The sequence below is a fragment of the Pezoporus wallicus genome, unplaced genomic scaffold (assembly GCF_028554395.1).
Source record: "Pezoporus wallicus isolate ANWC-B61680 ecotype Strahan unplaced genomic scaffold, APGP_CSIRO_Pwel_v1 contig_13296, whole genome shotgun sequence".
Classification (NCBI taxonomy): domain Eukaryota; kingdom Metazoa; phylum Chordata; class Aves; order Psittaciformes; family Psittacidae; genus Pezoporus; species Pezoporus wallicus.
Window position 1 is genome coordinate 1 of NW_026638795.1, and position 18,264 is coordinate 18,264.

Below are 18,264 nucleotides of genomic sequence, written 5' to 3' on the forward strand. Positions count from 1 at the left end.
ATGGCGGGAGGGCGGGCTGGGACACATCCACGCCATCGCCACCACCACCACCACCATCATCATCATCATCATCATCATCACCACCCAGAGCATTAAACACACCCCCTGCTGAAGGCATCACCCCATGCGCACCCCGCCTCACCCCCCGTGACCCCGGCCGCAGCCTCCCGCGCACCGCAGCTGCCTCAGGGGCAGGTAAAGACAAAGCCGCCCCGCACCCGTCCAGAGCAGCTGCGGTGCCTGAAGGGGCTGCAGGAAACCTGGAGAGGGGCCTGGGACAAGGGGTGTAGGGACAGGCCAAGGGGAATGGCTTTAACCTGCCAGAGGGGAGATGAGATGAGCTCTGAGGCAGAAGCTCTTCCCTGTGAGGGTGCTGAGGCGCTGGCACAGGGTGCCCAGAGAAGCTGTGGCTGCCCCATCCCTGGCAGTGCTCAAGGCCAGGCTGGACACAGGGGCTTGGAGCTCCGTGCTCCGGTGGAACAGAGCGGGGCTCCGGGGGGTCAGAGCCGTTCCCCCTCGGTCGCGCTGCCCCGCTCCCCCCCCCAGCCCTCCCCCAGACCAGCCCCAGGCAGCGGCGCTCCCAGCCCGGCGCAGCCTCCGTCCTCCCCGAGCCGAGTTTATTGCCGGGCTTGTACAAACACCTCCACTCCCCCCCCCCGCGGGGCCGACGGAGCCGCGGCCGAGAGCCAGCACAAAGGGCGCTGGGGGCACTTCCGTCCTCATCCTGCCGCTGCCAGGGCAGGGACCCGAGCCCCCTCCCTTGGAAGGTTCCTCCCCAGGAGCTTCGTGTCTCTGCGTCGTGGAGCTCTCCAAGGTGACCCCGCTCCAAGGGGAATCCTATCCCGTTCCCCCCTCTGGGAACGCTGAGGGCTCCCAGGCGCTCCAATATCTCTCCCCCTTCCCCTCCGTGTGCCTGACCCGCTCCTGCCAGCCCGGGAATGCCACTGCTTCCAGCTGCTTCCCTGGGAGAGCCTGCACTGCCCTTGGAAGGGCTCCCTTTTGCCACACCCGGGGGTGTGGGGGGGAGGACGCGGCTCTCCCGCAGGGAAGGGAGCTCCAGCAGCAACCTGGAGCCTGGGAATGCTGGGGCTGGGGCCCGAGGCAGGCCCCGCGGCCCCAGGGAGCATTCCCGCGGGAGCAGGGATTCAGGATGTGCACCCACAGCAACAGCAGGCACCGCGGGGATGGAGCAGAGCCCGGCCCTCCCTGTGGGCACCCCTGCACTGAAGGGTGCTCCGTGGTGCTGAGCTCCGTAACCAGGACAAAGCGAAGAGCTCCTTGGTGCCGCGAGGACGAAGCCATCGAGAGCTCCTCAAACCTCTCCTCCATCCCTGGCCCAGCTCCTGCTCCTCCGCACAGTCACAGGCACAGCTCCAGATGCAGGATGAGGCCCGGGGCTGAGGGGTGCAGGGACCGCAGGGGACCCGGGCGGCAGCAGCGTTATCAATGTGATAATCGATCCATTCACGCGGTGAATCTGGGAACCAGCCCAGCAGCAGCGCTGGGAAGCGCCTGGGAGCCAGCTCCGGCTGCTCCCGAGGGCAGAGGTTCAGTCTGTGGCACCCCCCCTGCACCCCGGAACGCTGGTGTCTGTGCCATGGAGAGCCTGGGCTGCTGGGGCACAATGGGAGCAGATCCAGATGTGGCTCCAGAGACGCTTCCGAAGGCAGCAGGGATGAGGCTCAAACGCTGCCCCAGCCTCCTCTTCCTCAGCACTGCCTGCACAAGGCTCTGTCCCAAAGGGGTCAAGGGAAGCACCACATCCCATCACACTGCTCCGAGGGGGAGCAGCGCGGCTCTGCTCTGCCAGCTCCATCCTGCCCAGGAGGTGCGAGGAGAGGAGGGACACGACACTGGCAAGAGTCCTCCGGTCAGTTCAGTTCTATGGGAGAGGGCCTGAGGCTCCCCTCAGCCTCAAACCAAATCCGAGTCTATGGAATAGCTTGGACAGTGCCGCCTCTTCCGTAGTGTGATGCCAGTGCTCGCACAGGTACCGCTGAATGCTTGCGGCAGGAAAAAGAAAGGAAAAACCCCCAGAAATACCCCTTCCCCCCCCAGAACAACCCCAAACTGGACTCCGTGGGGCAGGGCTGCGCCAGGCCGGCGCTACCCGATCCGGATTTGGCCGGAGTACATGGTGAGCAGCACCATGATGGTGAAGCCTGTCAGCAGCCCCGCGTTCTGGATGGCGAAGGTGATGAGCGCGCTCCCGCTGTGCTCGTCCTCCCGGCTCACCTCGTTCATCTCAGGGAACTGCGGACAGGAGGGAGGGTGGCAGAGATGGGGATATGCTCCAGGAATGCAGAGCCCGGGATGTGCTCCAGGAATGCAGAGCCCGGGATGTGCTCCAGGAATGCAGAGCCCAGGAGCTGCTCCAGGAATGCAGAGCCCAGGATGTGCTCTGGGACGACAGAGCGCAGTGCAAGCAGCATCCATGCTGACAGGACACAGCACCCCCCGTGCTCCCGGTGCCCGAGGGCAGCCGGTGCAAGCCCCAGCCGGGCTCAGCACTCACCATGTCAGCCAGCGCGATGTAGAGGAACATCCCCCCCGCCAGAGCGAAGATCCAGTTGGCAGAGAAGTGGCTGCCGGCCACGATGCCGAAGGCCAGCCCCACGTAGCAGCAGCAGGCGGAGAGGAAGTTGAAGAAGAGCGCCTGGCGGATGCTCATGCCCGCGTTGAGCAGGATCACAAAGTCCCCTGCGGGAGCAGAGCGCAGCGGGGTCAGGAGGGAGCACAGCCAGCGCCTGCTTCAGCCCCAGGCCAGGCGCTGCAATGTGGCTGTTGAGCCCCAAAGCAGAGCCCGTGTGCCCCTCCTGGAGCGGGAGCTTTGGGCTGGGTGGGTTTCCTTCCCATGGCTCCATCTGCCTTTTAAATCTCAGCCCTCACCGCGGCGGCTCTATTCCTAGAGACCCATCCCACCCCTTTGTCCCAGTGAACACCCGGGAGGAGCAGATCCGAGGGGACCCTTCCCCTGCGGATGCACGTACCCAGCTCGTGCGGGAACTCCTCGCACAGGATGGCCACGGAGGTGCTGATGCCCTGGAAGACGGAGACGGTGAAGGAGGCTCCGATGGCCAGCCCGTCGATGAAGTTGTGGAGCCCGTCGCTGAGGGTGATCATCCAGGCCAGGGTGCCGATGTCGGAGTAGCGCACCTCCTTCAGCCAGTAGCACGCGCTCTGCGAGGCCTGCAGGTCCTGCACAGCACCCGGCGCTCAGCACCCGCAGCCCCCTCTGCACACTGCACCCGCGCCGCCGCTTGCCACCCCCAGCACTTTGCCATAGGGATGCATACGGCTGGACCGGATGATCCCTCCCCGCCCCATCGGTGCTGTGCGCATCGGGGTCCAAACCTGCTCTCTTCCCATGCTCTGCCCCCCAGCCCCACGCGAGTGGCACGAACCTGGACCGAGAGGGAGCCCACCCCAACCTTCTCGTCGCCGGGGGGGCTCTTGCCGTCCCGCTCGCTGCTCACGGGGGGGATCATGTGGTCCAGGTCCCCATTCTGCAGCTTCTCCGTGACCCCCTCCTCCTGGTCCTTCTTGGAGGGCAGAGCCTCGGGGCCGTAGTGGCTGTGCCCGTGGTGGTGCTGTGGGACAAGGGGGGGCAATGGATGTCAGCCACGTCTCCCACCCGAGCCGGACTCCTTTGGGCCCTGCCCAGCCTCACCTGGTCCTTCTGCTTCAGCAGCATCTTCAGCACCTTCTCTGTGAAGAAGAAGAGGTAGAAGCCCCCGAACACCACGGCAGACTTGGACACGTAATAATCCTCCTGCGGGTTGAACCCGAACGCCTGCGGGGACGGGGACAGCTCTGAGCAGCAGCCCCGGCCCCAGCGCCTCGGGGCAGCCCTGCCGGGCCCTGACCTCCCTCAGCAGCAGCTGCCCTGGGGACAAGCTCCCGATGCCTTTGTGCCCCTTCCATCTCCCTTGCTCCCCAGCAAACGCTGGGCCCCGTGGGTGCACGCCCTGTGCGCGGCGGGGATGCTAACGCAGGTTAAGGCAGGAGGGACCTGCCTGCAGGGCTGCCAAGGGCAGGAAAGGCCTTGGAGCAGCCCAGAGGCGATTCCCGTCCCCAGAGGGGCACAGCAGCAGCTCCAGTGCCCTCCCAAGGGGCTCCCAGCCTCCATACCTCGCTGCGGGCTCCCTCCGACGGCAGCGAGCGCCCAGGGAGAGAGAAAGAGCCCCCAAGAGCCAGGAGAGGAGCGAGCCCGCGGCCCTCAGCCTACCTCGGGAATGAGCTGGAAGAGGGCGTTGGAGTAGAGAGTTCCAATCGCCAGAGCTATGAAGTAGAGGAGCAGCCGCTTGTAAAAGGTCTTCTTCATGAAGGGCACGACGCTGGCTCCCACCAGCGAGCAGAGGGAGATGACGGTGACGCAGAGGAACCCGAACCCCCAGACTGCGGCAGGGCCAAACCCCCCCCGGCCAAGCGGAGCACGGGAGCGGTGGGGGCAAGGGCAGGGAGGGGGGGATCCGGGGGAAGGGGAGGAGAGAAGAGGACATTGGTTAGTGATTGCTGCTTCATTGCTGCGGGGGGACCGGGGCCGGCGGCTGCGGAGCAGCGCTTCGGGAAGCAGCCGCGGCACAAGCGGCCGGGAGGGAGCTGAGCTCCGGCGACGCTGCCGAGCCCCTGCGGGACCGGGGCGGCCGCTCCAGCACCAGCGAGCCCCCGGTGCCCCCCGCGCCCCGCACGCTCCATCCTGCTCCCGCAGCGCTGCCAGGCTGGAGCGTGGCCGGGGGCAAATACACGGAGGCAGTTCTGGAGCTGAGCAGGAGCCTGGGAAAACCACACGGATCCGGGTGCTCGGTGCCCAACAGGAGGGCAAAGCCCAGCAGAGCCGAGGGCGCTCTGCTCCTGCACCCTGAGCACAGGGCTCAAGGGAGACTGGATCCATCTCGGAGCCCCGTGAAGCCTCCTGGACCAGGAGGGGCGAGGAAGCCCCCATGATTTGCGGGGCCCAGGGCATTGGTTCAGCTCCAGAAGCACGCAATTACAACACAATTACTCTGCAATGTGTCCATCGGCCCATCGGAGCACCAGGGAACCTCGTGGGAGCCTAAATCCATGTGGGAACGTCAGCCTCGTAAACAAGAGAGGGGTAAAAGGAAGGCACTGGGAAAGGTGCTGCTTCCCTGGGCTCTCACACCGATGCTTGCGCCCAGCTCAGCCCCCGCAGCAATGGCGCTGAGCACGTCCCTCCAGGGGTTCAGAGCTGCGGAGCAGACCCAGCCCATGGGGCCCTGCAGGGCGGAGGAGCGCAGGGGATGCAGCGTCCCCAGCTCGGGTCCTGCTCCAGCCGCGGGGCAGCAGCACCGGGGGGACCTGGAGCTGCGGGAGTGAGGCCACGGAGCTGCTGCGAGGGCTGGAGCAGCTCTGCTCTGGAGCCAGGCTGAGAGAGCTGGGCTGGGTCAGCCTGGAGAAGAGAAGGCTCCTGAAGGGGAGGCCTGAGAGCAGCTCCAGTGCCTGAAGGGGCTCCCCCAGCACAAAGAGCCCTGGATGCTGAGGGTTTCCTGGTGCTCGGAGGGGCGGGAAGAGCCTGCGGAGCCCCGGAGCAGCCTGAGCCTGAGCGGTTGGAGGGGGCGGGCGGAGCGGGGCGGGCGCCGGGGCCGGGACGTGGAGCGCACCTCTGGGATGAGCTGGAAGAGCGCGTTAGAGAGCAGCGAGCCGATGGAGAGCGCCACGAAAAACGGGAGCACGCGGCCGAAAACGGGCTTCCCGGCACAGGGCACGATGAGGACGCCGAGCAGAGCGGCCACGTTAATCATGGACACGCTGAGGAAACCAAAGCCCCACGCTGCGGAACGACAAGAGACCGGGGCCAGACATTACCGGGGCTCCGGGCGCGGGGCACGGGGACAACCGGCTCCGGCTCCTCCATCCCTGCTCCGGGGGCTCCGGTGCGGATGCGGTCACGGACACTGCTCAGGGCAGGGGGAACGGAGCCACCAGGACACCTGGAAGAGCCTCACGGCACGGGGGCAGGCAGCGCTGAGCCCGATCCCACACCGCGGGCACCGTCAGCGCTTGGCTGCGTGGGAGCTCGTGTGGTGGAGGCCAATTCCCCCCTCCCCGCCCCTGAAGGCTCATCCTGCGCCCAGCTCCCCGCTCTCCCTGTGCGACCGGGCCCAAGCCCACGCTGCGCTTCCGTGCCGAGGGAATCCCGTGGGGACACGGAACCGGCGCAGGGGAGCCGTGCCCTGACCCCCCCTTACCCTCGGCCGCGCTGGGCCTGCTCTCCTCCGCCTGCTCGCCCTCATCGCGCTCGGCGGCCCCGGGCCCGGCCCCGCAGGCGCCGCTCTCCAGCTGCTGCAGGATCGCGGGGCAGAGCCCCTGGAGCTCGCGGGGCCCCACGGCCGAGCCCGCGCTCAGGTTGTGCAGGGCGAAGAGCTCCCCGGAGCTGAGGCACTGCGGAGGCAGGGAAGGGGTCGGGATGAGCCCGCGCAGCCCCACGGGAGCGCCGGGCGCTGCTGAGCCCTGCTCTTACCCGGGACAGGTTCCCCCGCGGCGCCGAGGCGTTGCCGGGCCCCAGGCCCACGTCCAGGCGGGTCAGCAGCGCCTTGAGCTGCGCCAGGCTCAGGGTCCCGCTCTCCCCATAGCGCTGGAGCAGGTCCCGCAGGAAGGAGGCTGCCGAGAGCCCCGAGCCCGCGGTGTCAGCGCCCGCCCGCGCCGGGCACCGCAGGAGACAGAGCAGCGTGAGCAGGAGCCGGCACCAGCGCCCGGCGCGGGGCATCGCGGAGCCTCGGGGGGGCTGCAAGAGAAGGCACAAACTGCAGTGAGCGTCGGTGTCCCCACAGCCCCCAGCTCCTCTGCCCCACAGCCCCGTAACGATGGGAGATCCCTGCCCCACAGCCCGATTCCCCACAGCCCTATCCGATGGCAGATCCCTGCCCCACAGCCACATAATAATAGCAGGTCCCTGCCCCACAGCCCCATCCGATGGCAGATCCCTGCCCCACAGCCCCATCCGATGGCAGGTCCCTGCCCCACAGCACCATCCGATGGCAGGTCCCTGCCCCACAGCACCATCCGATGGCAGGTCCCTGCCCCACAGCACCATCCGATGGCAGGTCCCTGCCCCACAGCCCCATCCGATGGCAGGTCCCTGCCCCACAGCACCATCCGATGGCAGGTCCCTGCCCCACAGCACCATCCGATGGCAGGTCCCTGCCCCACAGCACCATCCGATGGCAGGTCCCTGCCCCACACCAGCCTCATGCAGGGCCGGGAGCACCCAGCCCCGGCACCTTCTCCCCCGTGCTCCTCCGGCACCCGGATCCAATCTCAGCTCTCCACTCCCCGGCGGTGCCGGGGGCTCTGGGGCTCCCGGGGGCTCTCCAGCCCCACAGCTCCTCGGGATCCCCGCAGAGCGACCCCACGCAGGGATCCCGCACCCCAACCCCAGCCCAGCTCCATGGGGTGAGGTCTCACAGGGGTCGCGGCCGCTCCGGCCCCCCGCCAGGTCCCGTCTGTGCCCCCAGGGCCGGGCCGTGCGCGCACGCAGGGCGGCACCTCCATAGGGGTGCACTTTAACCCCGGTAATCGCAAGGAGCCGCGCAGGGATCGATGCAAGGGGACGGAGGCTGCGGGAACCCGGCTGCACCCGCACGCCCCGCACGTCCCCACGGGGCAGCGCCCGGAGCCGGGTGGGACCCGTGAGGGCAGCGGGAACCACGGACCCTGCGCTGGCAGCACCGGGGACACCGAGACCCCAGCGGGGTGTGCGCTGGGGACACCCCTCGGTAACAGCGCAGGGGGGGCCCGGGGCCGTGCCCAGGACACGGCCAAGAACGGAGCCGGGGATTGTTCCCAAACAACCCGGAGCTGCCAGGACCCGGCCGGGCCCCGCTCCCCTTCCAGGACCCCGCATTCCTGCGGGCTCAGCGCCGCTCTGGCACCTTTGGCCGGGGGGGCTCCGGCCGCCTCCTGCCGAGCTTTAAGCGCGGAGGCTTTGGTTTAACCCCTCCCGTCCCGTCCCGTCCCGTCCCGCAGCGCCGGCACCCGCGGGCTCTGCCCCTCCAGCGGCCCCCGACGCCTCCGCCACGGGGAGGGCCCGCATGGGGCACGGAACGGGCCGGGATGAAGGAGCCCAAAGCCCCTTCCACCGGAGCAGGGTGCTCCGAGCCCCGCGTCCAACCCGGCCTTGAGCACTGCCAGGGATGGGGCAACTCTTCCCGGGATGGGGCACACGCAGGGGCTGGCGCTCAGCCCACGGTGACAAAGGCCCGTCCTGGAGCCGCCCCATGCCGGGACGGGGTCGGTCCCTGCTCATCCCCATCCCCGCATCCTTCCTCCCGCTGCAGCGCCCCGCTTACCCCAGCCGGGACCCCGCTTCCACCCGGCGGCCTCGCCAAGGGCAGGAAGCGCTTGCGCTGCACGCGCTCCACCGGGAGCATCCCTTGGGAAGGGGCCGGCTCCCAGAGGAGCAGCCCCGGAGCCATCCCCACCCCGCTCCCGCCTCCTGCCCCGCTTCACCCCAGGGCCCTTCCCCTTCCCACATCCCGCGGGGTCACTTCCCAGCACCCATCGATCCTCGCTGCCCCCCCCCGCACTCCTGCCCCATCCCGTAACAGGCCCCAGAGCGGTGCCAAGCCCCACGGACGGGTCCTGTGCGCACAAACGGGGGCTCCCTCGCAACAAACTGGGTTCACCCCATAAACTGCGCTCCCCACCCCCAAACTGCGCTCCCCACCCCATAACAAGCTCCCACCCGACACAAACTGGGGCCCCCACTCCCCTGCCCCAAACGCGCTCCTAGAGCTTGCACCAGCGGCGCCAGGCCCTGCGCCTGTGTTCCCCTGCCCCACATCCCCCCATTGCCTGCACCTACGCCCTCACCCGGCCCCAGACCCCGTGGGCAGTCCCAAAGCGAGCCCCAGAGCCGCTGCCCATGCGGGTCCCAGACCCCACAGACCGGCCCTAGCCCCCTCAGCGGCTCCCTGCGTCCCTCCCCGCATCCTTCCCCCATCCCCGTCTCCATCCCGGGGCTCCGGGCCCGCTCCCGCTCCGTTCCCCGCCGCCCCCCCCGCGGTCCCCGTCCCCGGGTCCCCGCCGCCCCCCGTTCCCACCCCTCCTGTTCCCCCCCATTACCCGTTCCCGTTCCCGTTCCCGTTCCCGTTCCCATCCCATTCCCATCCCGTTCCGTCCCTACCTCCCTCCGGTCCGTCCCGCTCCGCTCCGCTCCGCTCCGCTGGGTCGTGGCGGCGCAGGGCGCACGCTCGGCCGGCGGCACGGGGAGCGCTCCCATTGGCCAGCGCCCGCGCAAGCCACGCCCCCTCCCGCTGCATCGCTGCGCAGCGCCCGGCGCCGGGGGCGCGATTGGGAGGGGGAGCCCCATGGAGCACCCCATAGAACACCCCATGGACCCCATAGAACACCCCATGGACCCTATAGAGCACCCCATAGACCCCATACAGCACCCATGGACCCCACAGAGCACCCCATGGACCCTCTAGGGCACCCTATAGAACACCCCATGGACCCTATAGAGCACCCTACAGAACACCCCATGGACCCTATAGAGCACCCCATAGAACACCCCATAGACACCATAGAGCACATCATAGAGAACCCCATAGACTCCATCGAGCACCCTATGGACGCCATAGACCTCATAGAGCACCCCACAGAGAACCCCATAGAGCACCATATGGACCCCATGGAATACCCCATAGAGCACCCTATGGACCATATAGAGCACCCCATGGAGCCCATCCCCAGGGCATGGAGCACCCCATGAAGCCCTCCCCCTGACCCCCCTCCGGGGTACAGGACACCAGCAGCCACCCCCCAGGCATCCTCTGGGGGCACAGAACATCCCTCAGGTCCCTCTGGGGGGGACCAGGGCACCCCACGGACGCCCCTGACACCTCTGGGGGCACCGACTCCCCCCTGCCCCACACTGCACCCCCTGCGCCGGGGCAGGGCGAGCGCTGCCAAAGTCCATGGGGCCGGCAAATAAAGGGCGATGGGCGACGGTCAATGATTAACGTGGGCGCGGGGGCTGCGGTGCCCCAGGCCCTGCAGCGTCCCCTTCCCCGTGCCCTCCAGCCCCGAACAGAGGGGTCCGGGTGTCCCTGGGAGCCCCCAGACCCCGGCACCAGGAGGCACCGGTGCCAGCAACGCCTTTATTGCAGTGAACTGAAACCGTGGGCACAGCAGGGCAAGAACCGGGTCCTGTCCGCTCTGGTCTGCGTTAAAAGGGAGGGGAGAGGCTCCTGCCCCCCTCCGACCCTGCCCCTCCTGCACAAGTGGGGGTAAAGGCAAAACCCAAGTGATCCGAGCGGCTGCAACGGCTTCAGACTGAGAGGTCCCAACCGCGGCGCAGCAGCGAACTCCAAGGAGGTTTTTCCCTTGGGAATGGGAGCCGCGCCAGCACAGAGCACATGGGATCAGATCCCTCCTTGGGAAAGCAGCGACTCCTCCAGGACGGCGCCAGCAGGAGCCGGGCTTCCCGAAACGGGAGCTCGGAGAAGCAAAGGAAAACTGGAACCTGGCAGCTGAGCCCAGGGCAGGGCAAGGAACCAGGCGAACCCCCCCCCGAGCCCTTGGATTCGCACCCATGGGGGGTGCGGGGATGAGGTCCCTGCGCCCTCCCAGTGCCGGAGCCTGGGGCTCGGTCTGGTTCCACCCCATGGAGAGGAGCCCCAGGAGCCCGCTGGTGCCAGCCCGGGTCCGAGCATCCCTGAAAGCAACAAAACCCAAGCCCAGGAAGCGGGAGCAGAACGGAACCAGGGACTAAAGCAGGGCCGGGAGGGCAGCGGCGCGGCGCCGGCTCACAGGAAGAAGAGCTTGTCACAGAGCTGGGCGCTGGGCTCGCGGTGCAGGATGTGTCCCGACAGGAACGCCAGCTTGTGCGCGTAGCGGCAGGGCGCGGGGACGCGCACGGTGCCCGGCCAGTTCCAATACAGGTGGCAGAGCTTGAACGTGAGCCTGGGCACGGCGCGGGGACGTGGTGAAGCCGCAGGGATGCGGGGGCACGACCGGGGTGCCCAAGGAGGGCACCAAGGGGGGCTCAAGGCCGGGGGGGATGCAGGGAGCCGGTCCCTACCTCTGTATGTGCTCGGGGCTGAGGCTGGCCGTGTTGAGCAGGCAGACGTAGCGCGTGGGGATGCTGCAGCCCTGCCGTGAATGATGGGCCAGCAAGAAGAAATCCTGCCTGCGGGAAGGGAAGGGAAGGGAAGGGAAAGGGGGTGTGCAGGGGAGTGCGGCTGCCCCATCCCCGGCTGTGCTCAAGGCCAGGTTGGATGCACCCTGCCCCAGTGGAAGGGGTCCCTGCCCGTGGCGGAACCGGACGAGCCTTAAGGTCCCTTCCAACACAGCCCATCCCATGCAAGGATTCCTATGGACAGGGTTTCTATGGAGGGGTCTTTGCCCTCCTCAGTGCCTCCTGCACCCCTCTGGTGCCGGCCGCGGCCACTCACCACTGGGAGCTGGTAACCGTGTGGTCAAGGACGGTGCCCGGCGGAGGGGCCGCGAGCTGCTCGGCCACCGGCACGTACAGGTTGGTGCTGTGCTGCTTCTGCACCACCAGCACCGCCAGCCCCGGCTCGTAGCTCTCGAAGGTGTCGAAGCACTTCTGCAGCTGCGGGATCTCGTAGCGGAGCACGGTGTCGAGCTGGCTGTCAGACACCCCGTCCCGGAACACCACGATCTTCCGCGGCAGGCAGTGGTTCATCTGCGAGCAGGGAGCACAGACACCAGGCATGGGATGGGCAGGCTGGGGTGATCAGGCCCTGGTGAGGAGCTGGGACTCATGGCTGTGAATTCATTGCCTCCCAGCTCCATGGACAGCCCCGGATGTGCCCAGAGCCAGGGCCTGGGGACCACAAACCTGCCCCTTCCCATGGAACCCGGCCTGGGTTGGGGTTGAAGGGACCTTAAAGCTCCTCCAGCTCCAACCCCTGCCGCGGGCAGGGGTCCCTTCCACTGGAGCAGCTTGCTCCAAGCCCCTGTGTCCAACCTGGCCTTGAGCACTGCCAGGGATGGGGCAGCCACAGCTTCTCTGGGCACCCTGTGCCAGCGCTCAGCACCCTCACAGGGAAGAGCTTCTGCCTCAGAGCTCATCTCAGTCTCCCCTCGGGCAGGTTAAAGCCATTCCCCTTGGCCTGTCCCTGCAGGCCCTTGTCCCAAGCCCCCCTCCAGCTTTTCCAGGCTGTTCCTCCCCCAGCTGCATTGGGAAGGGAAGAATCCCCAGGGAAGATCCTGTTCCCCCGCAGCTCAAGGCGCTTTCCTCCCGCTGGGACCTGGCTCTTCCCAGTGCAAGCGGATCCTGGCGGGAAGCTCCCACATTCCCGATAAGGCAGCGGCTCCCTGGGCTCTGCACTGGGCCCGGGCTGCCCGGGGCTCGCAGGGGAGGTTCCAGCCCCGGCTCAGCCTCACCTCATGGAAGTGCTGGAGGGCATCGGCCAGGCAGAGCCGGAGGCTGTCGGCGATCTCCTGGTTCGGCATCTGGAAAACCACCCTGGAATACCACCTGGTGAGGACTCTGCGGGCGGAGCAGGACCAGCGTCAGGCCCTGCCCCTTCCCTCCCCAGCCAAAGTCCTCCGGGACACGGAGCACCCCAGCCACCGCAAACCCTGTGCCGAGCCGGGGACAGCTTCAGCTCTGCCCCGTTCCCGGTTATCCCAGTGTGGGACCCCCCCGTGTTCCCAGGGTGGAGTGGGAGGCAAGCTGCCCCCCGCCAGGCCTCACGCACTGGTTCATGCTGGCCACAAAGCCGATGACGGAGCGCATCCCTTTCCTGTGGTTGTGGTAGACATCCATGCCGATGACCATCAGCTGCTTCTGCCGTGGGGGAACGGAGAAGGAAGGCGGGGATCAGGGCTAAGTCAGGCAATTCCCTGCCCGGATCCCTCCAGCTGCAAGGGGGACGGCACAGCCAGAACAGAGCCCCCAGCTCCTGCTCCGTGCCCTGTCCCCAGCGGGAAGCCCGTGCCCAACACCTCGTGCCAGGGCCCCGTTCCCAGTGGGTTTTGCCTTACCAGGGGGATGTCGACCCCCCAGAGCTCGCCCCCCAGCTTGCAGTTCATCTGCAGCAGCACTTTCTGCACCACGCTGCGCAGCTTCCCCGGCTGCCCGCTCAGCGTCTGCGCGTTGATCACCTGCGGACGGGGGGGAAGCAGGGAAAAGCGAGGCTGGAGGCGCCGGGCGCTTCCCAGCCCCAGCCCCTGAGCCCCCGGCGTACCTGGGAGGGCACGGGGCACTGCACGCAGCACAGCTTCTTGACGGCTGCATAGAGATCCTCCCGGCTGCCCGAGATGATGCACAGCAGGATCTGCACCCTCTCCTGCCGGGAATCGCAGCCGGAGCGGGAATCGGGTGCCCAAGGGATGCGCAACCCCCCCCAGCATCCAGCTGCCTCCCTCCGGGCCCTGTCCCCACCTCACTGCTCAGCATGCTCCGGATGCTCCTGGCGTAGGTCTCGATGCGGTCGTCCTTCAGCTCCACCAGCGCGGGGCGGCCCACGCGCATCCCGATGGGGCCGCACGCGCTCTCCATGGCAGCCACCAGGTCCTTGGCCAGGTTCTGCAGGCGCTTGGGGTACATCAGGAGCCAGTAATTCATGGAGATCTAAGGCGGGAGGCAAGGGCAGAATGGGGCTCGGGGCCGCGGCTGCTGAACCATCGGCTCCCAGGGCAACGTGGGAGAGGGGAAGCATCCCGAGAGGGACCCGGAGGAGCCCCAGCGTCCCACTCCTACAGCCTCCAGCTGCGCCAGGAGGAGGTGGGAAGGCACCCGGCTGCAGCGCAATGCCAGCACTAACAAGGGAAGGGATCTGGCTCCGAGGAGCTCCGTCGGGAGCCAGGATGGCAGCAGGGGGAAGCCATGCCCGGCCTCCGGAGCCGGGGGCGTTGGTGCCGCGGCTGCGGCAGGGGCTCACCGCCGAGATGGAGGCTTCCCTCACGACCACCTTGCTCCAGCTCAGGTCCTCGCAGGGGGTGAAGGAGCCGTGGCGCAGGTTGATCCTCTCCATGGGCAGCACCCGGCCCTCGGTCTAAGGGAGGAGGAAGCCGTGGTGCTGCCGTGCCGCTGCCGCGCCGCTGCCGCGGGGCACCCCAGGACCCTCACCCTGTGGATGTCGGGGGCGAGGTACAGCCCCCAGCGCTGCAGCTCCTGCGAGGCCTCGGCGCTGTGGCGGATGCGGTGCAGGAGGCTGCTGAGGCGCAGGTAGTGCTGCTGCGGGCTCTGCAGCATCGCCCCCATCACGTCCTGCAGCAGGAACAGCCCCGGCTGCAGGGGGGGGCTCGGAGCACCCCCAGCAGCCCCAGCCCGGGGGTCCCCCTCCACAGAACCAAACCCCACACTGGTCTGGGTTGGAAGCAACCTCATCCAGTTCCAACCCGGCTCCCAGCATGCTCTGACCTTCAGCATCCGACTGTCCTTCCTCATGTCAGGAATCCCGGTCATGAAGGTGAGCTCTGGCACGAGCAGGACCAAGTCCAAGCAGCGCTGCGGGGATGGGGACCGGCACTCAGCACCCCAAGGACGGTGCCAGCCCCTTCTCGCCCAGCCCTGGGCAGGGCAGGGGCTGGAGGAGCCATGGGGCTCCATGTCCGCTCCCCAGCTCCGCATCCCTGGCTCACCTTCCCCTCCGGGGTCAGCTTTTCCTTCGGCCGATGGACGAGCAGCGGCTGCTCCAGCTCCTTGATGGTGATCCCATAGGTTTTGCTGGAAAAGCAGCACCAGGCGAGATGCTCCCGCTCCCCCACGCGGGGCTCCCCAGGCCCTCCCTCCAACACAGGCTCTGCTCCCAAGGGACGCCCCGTCCGGCCCTACCTGTAGTAGCTGACGAAGGTGACGTCCTCGCCGCTGGCCAGGGTGAAGGTGTCCTGGGGGGTCTTGCTCCAGTCGATGTCGTCGAGGCGGTAGGTGCGGTTGTTGTAGCGGGTGATGACCACGCTGCCCACCAGCTGCTTCACGCACTCCTCCTGGAAGCTGCCCGGGCTCTGCTTGTAGATGCTGTGCCTGGGGGGCAGGAGGAGCTCGGGGGGATGCTCCAGGGCCACGCGAGCCCCACGTCAAACCGCTGCTGCCCCACAGCCATCGGCGGTGCCACCATCGCTGGTGCCTGCGGCCGGCGGTGCCCTCACCCAGGCCAGCCCCGCGGCTGCAGGAAAACCTCCCTCATCCCTAAGGCCCCCCAGGGCTCCTCTGGGATCCCCCCCTCCTCTCACATGAAGTTCAGGACGGACTCGCTGCGGATCACTTTATGGATGGCATCGACCAAGAGGAAGAGGCCCCCGTCCTTCTTCCGGATGCTGACAGCGTATCCTGGCCAAATCTGCAGCCTGTGCCCGGAGCAGAAGATGCCCAACGGTGCCTGGGTTAAAGCTGGAGCTCTGAGGTCACCCATCCCAGCCCGCTGCTATGGGGCACAGGGATGGCCCCGGCCAGGAGGAGGTGCCCAGCACCCACCTGTAATGCTGTAACATGGTGGCCTGGGTGGGCTCAAAGAAGTTTCTCCCCACAAGCTGCATATCCAACATCCTCATCACCCTGGCGAGGAAAAGCAGGATGGGCCCAGGCTTGGTGGGGAGGAGGAAGAGGAGGGTCTGGGCCATCGCTCACCTCCGGAACACCACGTTGTAAAAGGGGATGCAGAGATCGGAGCTGGGCTCCAGGACCTTGGTGATCTGGATGCTGATGGTGACCTCCTCCCCGTCGCTCCTCCTCTGAACCTTCAGGGTGACGAGCTGCGGGCAGGATGGGTGATGTGGGTGCTCTCCTTCCCCCACATGGGCTGCAGGCCCCAGGCCGCCCCGAGCAAGCCCAGCACGGGTCGCGTGGCCCCTCACCTGCGGGAGCTGGATGGGCAGGAAGAGGATGAAGCCATCGAAGGCCATCACGTCCCCCAGCACGGCCCGGTGCTCCTTCAGCATGGCCAAGCGCACGCTCCTGCACTCCACCTGGGGGCTGCGGGGAGGCAGCGCCTGCTCTCCCTGCACCCCTCGAACCCTGCTCCGGACCCCACAGACCCTCGAGGGGCAAAGCCCGGAGCCCATTGCCGAGCGCTGCCGCGGCCGCTCCACGCAGTGGCTATGGGGATGCAGGGAGCAAGAGGGAGCCCCCGCGCCGGTACCTGAAGGTGACGTGGTACTGGAACACGGCTTCGTTCTGGCACTGGATGCTCACGGAGTTCAGCCCCAGAGCCAGGGCTGTGCCCTTCGGTGCCGCCTTCACCCCTGGTGCCCTTGGCGAGATGGGAAGAGGCAGCGTGAGCCCGGTGCTGCCCAGACCCCCGGCTGCGGCTGGACCTTGCCGATGCTTCACTTACGCTCTGCTGGCGGCGGCGGGGGCCGGAGGGAGGCGCTGGGGCGCCGGTGGGCTCAGGGTGGGTGCAGAAGCGGCACTGGGCACCCCTTGGGCCGGCGCGGGGGCTCCTCTGCCAGGGGGAGCAGGTGGCGCGTCCCCTCTGCCCCGCCACAGCACCCTGCGTGCGCACAGAGCTCAGCCTGCACCCCGGGACCCCAACCCCCTTGTGCTGACCCCCCCACGCACAGCACCCCCTGCTCTGCCCCACGGCCAGGAGCCTTGAAGGGGCTCCAACGCCCGGGTTTGGTGGCCAGCACTGACTGAGCCATGGGGGGTCCCCATCCTGCTGCCCCCGGGGCTGGGCTAAAGCCATCAGAGGGCTCAGAGGTAGAATCCCAAAGAGAATCGAGCAGGGTGGGGAGGAGCTTTCAGCTGCTCCAGTCCAACCCTCACCGCAGCACTGCCAAGGCCACGGCTGGCCCACGGCACTGAGGGGGTGTGAACCCCTGCAGGGACAGTGCCTGCAGCCCTGCCCTGGGCAGCCTGTTCCAATGCCTGAGCACCCTCTGGGGCAGGAATTGATCCTCAGCTCCATCTAAACCTCCCCTGGTGCAGCTTGAGGCCGTTTCCCCTCGTCCCATCCCTTGGGAGCAGAGCCCAGCCCCTCCTGGCTCCATCCTCCTGTCAGGCAGTTGTAGGCAGCGATCAGGTCCCCCCTGAGCCTTCTCTTCTCCATCTGCACCCCCCGGTCCCTCAGCCCCTCCCCACCTCCAGGCCCTGCTCCAGCCCCGTTCCCTTCCCGATGCCTCCCTCGCAGTGAGGGCCCAGAGCCGCGCACAGGCCCCGACCCGCGCCCCCCCCGTGCCCAGCGCAGGGCCCGGTCCCGGTCCCGGTCCCGGCCGCTCGGTGCCGCAGGGACTCACCGCCCGCGGGCCGGCAGCGCCGCCGCCACGTGATCACCGCGGGGCGCGGGGCTGAGAGCGGATGGAGGCCGAGGCCCCGGTCCCGCTCCCGGTCCCGGTCCCCAGCGGGCCCCGCCGCGGGGCTCCATGCTCAGCCCCTGCAGCAGGGAGCAGAGCGAGGGCTCGGCCGGCCCGGGCGGCGGCAGGCGCTGAGCTCGGCCCGCCAGGCCCCGCAGCCTGCCCGGAGCGGAGGGACCGGGACCGGGACCGGGACCCGGAGGGAACCGCGGCGGCTCCATGGCGCGGCCCTCGAACCCCGCCGCCCCGACCACGCTGGCGGGAAAGCTCTGCGCAGGCGCGGCCCGCCCACCGCGTGGCTCCGCCCCTTCGCACCGCCCAGCACCGCGGACAGCGCCAGGAGGGGCGGGGCCTAAAGAGGGCGGAGTCAAGGAACGGGGGTGGGGTCAAACGGGATTGGGGGTACAGCGGGATTTGGTGGGGGTACATTGGGATTGGGAATTAATAAATAGGGATTTGGGGGCGTGAATTTGGGGTTAAGAGGGAAATAAACTGGGGTTTGGGAGTATACTGGGATTTGGGGTGAAAAAGGTGAGATTTGGGAGGTATATTGGGATTTGGGGTAAAGACGTGGAGATTTGGGAAGTATACTAGGATTTGGGGCAAAAAAGTTGAGATTTGGGAGGTATATTGGGATTTGGCGTAAGAAAGGTGAGATCTGGGAGTTATATTGGGATTTGGGAGGTATACTGGGATTTGGGGTAAAGAAGTGGAGATTTGGGAGGTATATTGGGATTTGGGGTAAGAAAGGTGAGATCTGGGAGTTATATTGGGATTTGGGAGGTATACTGGGATTTGGGGTAAAGAAGTGGAGATTTGGGAGGTATATTGGGATTTGGGGTAAAAAAAGATGAGATCTGGGAGGTATATTGGGATAGGAGGTAAATAAATTGAGATTTGTGATAAGGAAATGAGGACGTGGTGGTACAATAGGATTGGGAAGGGTGAATTGGGATTCGGGGGGGCAACAGCAGGGGCAAAGGGCAGCCGCAGTCCCACTCCCTGCCCACCGGCGCTGCCTGGGGGGCATCC

General features: G+C 67.5%; 2 protein-coding genes across 4 annotated transcripts; both read right to left on the reverse strand.

Moving 5' to 3' along the window:
- Window positions 1-1,939: 1,939 nt before the first annotated feature.
- On the reverse strand, window positions 1,940-6,744 carry SLC39A14 (solute carrier family 39 member 14). 3 transcript variants are annotated; one of them, XM_057412634.1, is made up of 8 exons: window positions 6,485-6,744; window positions 6,213-6,405; window positions 4,229-4,398; window positions 3,671-3,793; window positions 3,405-3,590; window positions 2,991-3,198; window positions 2,516-2,700; window positions 1,940-2,253 (listed from the first exon to the last, which is right to left on the reverse strand). In XM_057412634.1, the coding sequence occupies exons 1-8, from the start codon at window positions 6,728-6,730 to the stop codon at window positions 2,107-2,109; spliced, it is 1,458 nt and encodes a 485-aa protein (XP_057268617.1). In that variant the 5' UTR covers window positions 6,731-6,744; the 3' UTR covers window positions 1,940-2,106. The 3 variants fall into 3 exon arrangements, with proteins under 3 accessions (XP_057268617.1, XP_057268616.1, XP_057268615.1); XM_057412633.1 differs by lacking the exon at window positions 4,229-4,398 and adding an exon at window positions 5,625-5,794 and having other exon boundaries at window positions 2,991-3,042; XM_057412632.1 differs by lacking the exon at window positions 4,229-4,398 and adding an exon at window positions 5,625-5,794.
- Window positions 6,745-10,742: 3,998 nt separating this feature from the next.
- On the reverse strand, window positions 10,743-17,453 carry PIWIL2 (piwi like RNA-mediated gene silencing 2). The gene is made up of 19 exons (XM_057412601.1): window positions 17,176-17,453; window positions 16,275-16,382; window positions 16,080-16,190; window positions 15,796-15,913; window positions 15,569-15,693; window positions 15,416-15,496; window positions 15,175-15,288; window positions 14,777-14,965; window positions 14,584-14,668; window positions 14,363-14,449; window positions 14,069-14,209; window positions 13,881-13,994; window positions 13,382-13,570; window positions 13,185-13,286; window positions 12,696-12,784; window positions 12,379-12,484; window positions 11,421-11,674; window positions 11,048-11,155; window positions 10,743-10,929 (listed from the first exon to the last, which is right to left on the reverse strand). Exons 1-19 carry the CDS (start codon window positions 17,451-17,453, stop codon window positions 10,773-10,775), a joined length of 2,556 nt encoding a protein of 851 aa, XP_057268584.1. The 3' UTR covers window positions 10,743-10,772.
- Between the last annotated feature and the right edge of the window lie 811 nt (window positions 17,454-18,264).

What these genes read in the sequence shown, in the direction of transcription:
- PIWIL2 (XM_057412601.1), bottom strand. Translation starts at nt 17,453, where the DNA reads ATGGAGCCGCCGCGGTTCCCTCCGGGTCCCGGTCCCGGTCCCGGTCCC. An exon ending in GGGAAGCCTCCATCTCGGCG is followed by an intron (nt 13,571 to 13,880) that starts GTGAGCCCCTGC and finishes CTCCCGCCTTAG; the next exon opens with ATCTCCATGAATTACTGGCT. An exon ending in AGTGCCCCGTGCCCTCCCAG is followed by an intron (nt 12,785 to 13,184) that starts GTACGCCGGGGG and finishes CCCCCACGGCAG; the next exon opens with AAGCAGCTGATGGTCATCGG.
- SLC39A14 (XM_057412634.1), bottom strand. Translation starts at nt 6,730, where the DNA reads ATGCCCCGCGCCGGGCGCTGGTGCCGGCTCCTGCTCACGCTGCTCTGT. An exon ending in TGCTGAAGCAGAAGGACCAG is followed by an intron (nt 3,591 to 3,670) that starts GTGAGGCTGGGC and finishes CTTGTCCCACAG; the next exon opens with CACCACCACGGGCACAGCCA. An exon ending in ACATCGCGCTGGCTGACATG is followed by an intron (nt 2,254 to 2,515) that starts GTGAGTGCTGAG and finishes TCCTGTCCGCAG; the next exon opens with TTCCCTGAGATGAACGAGGT.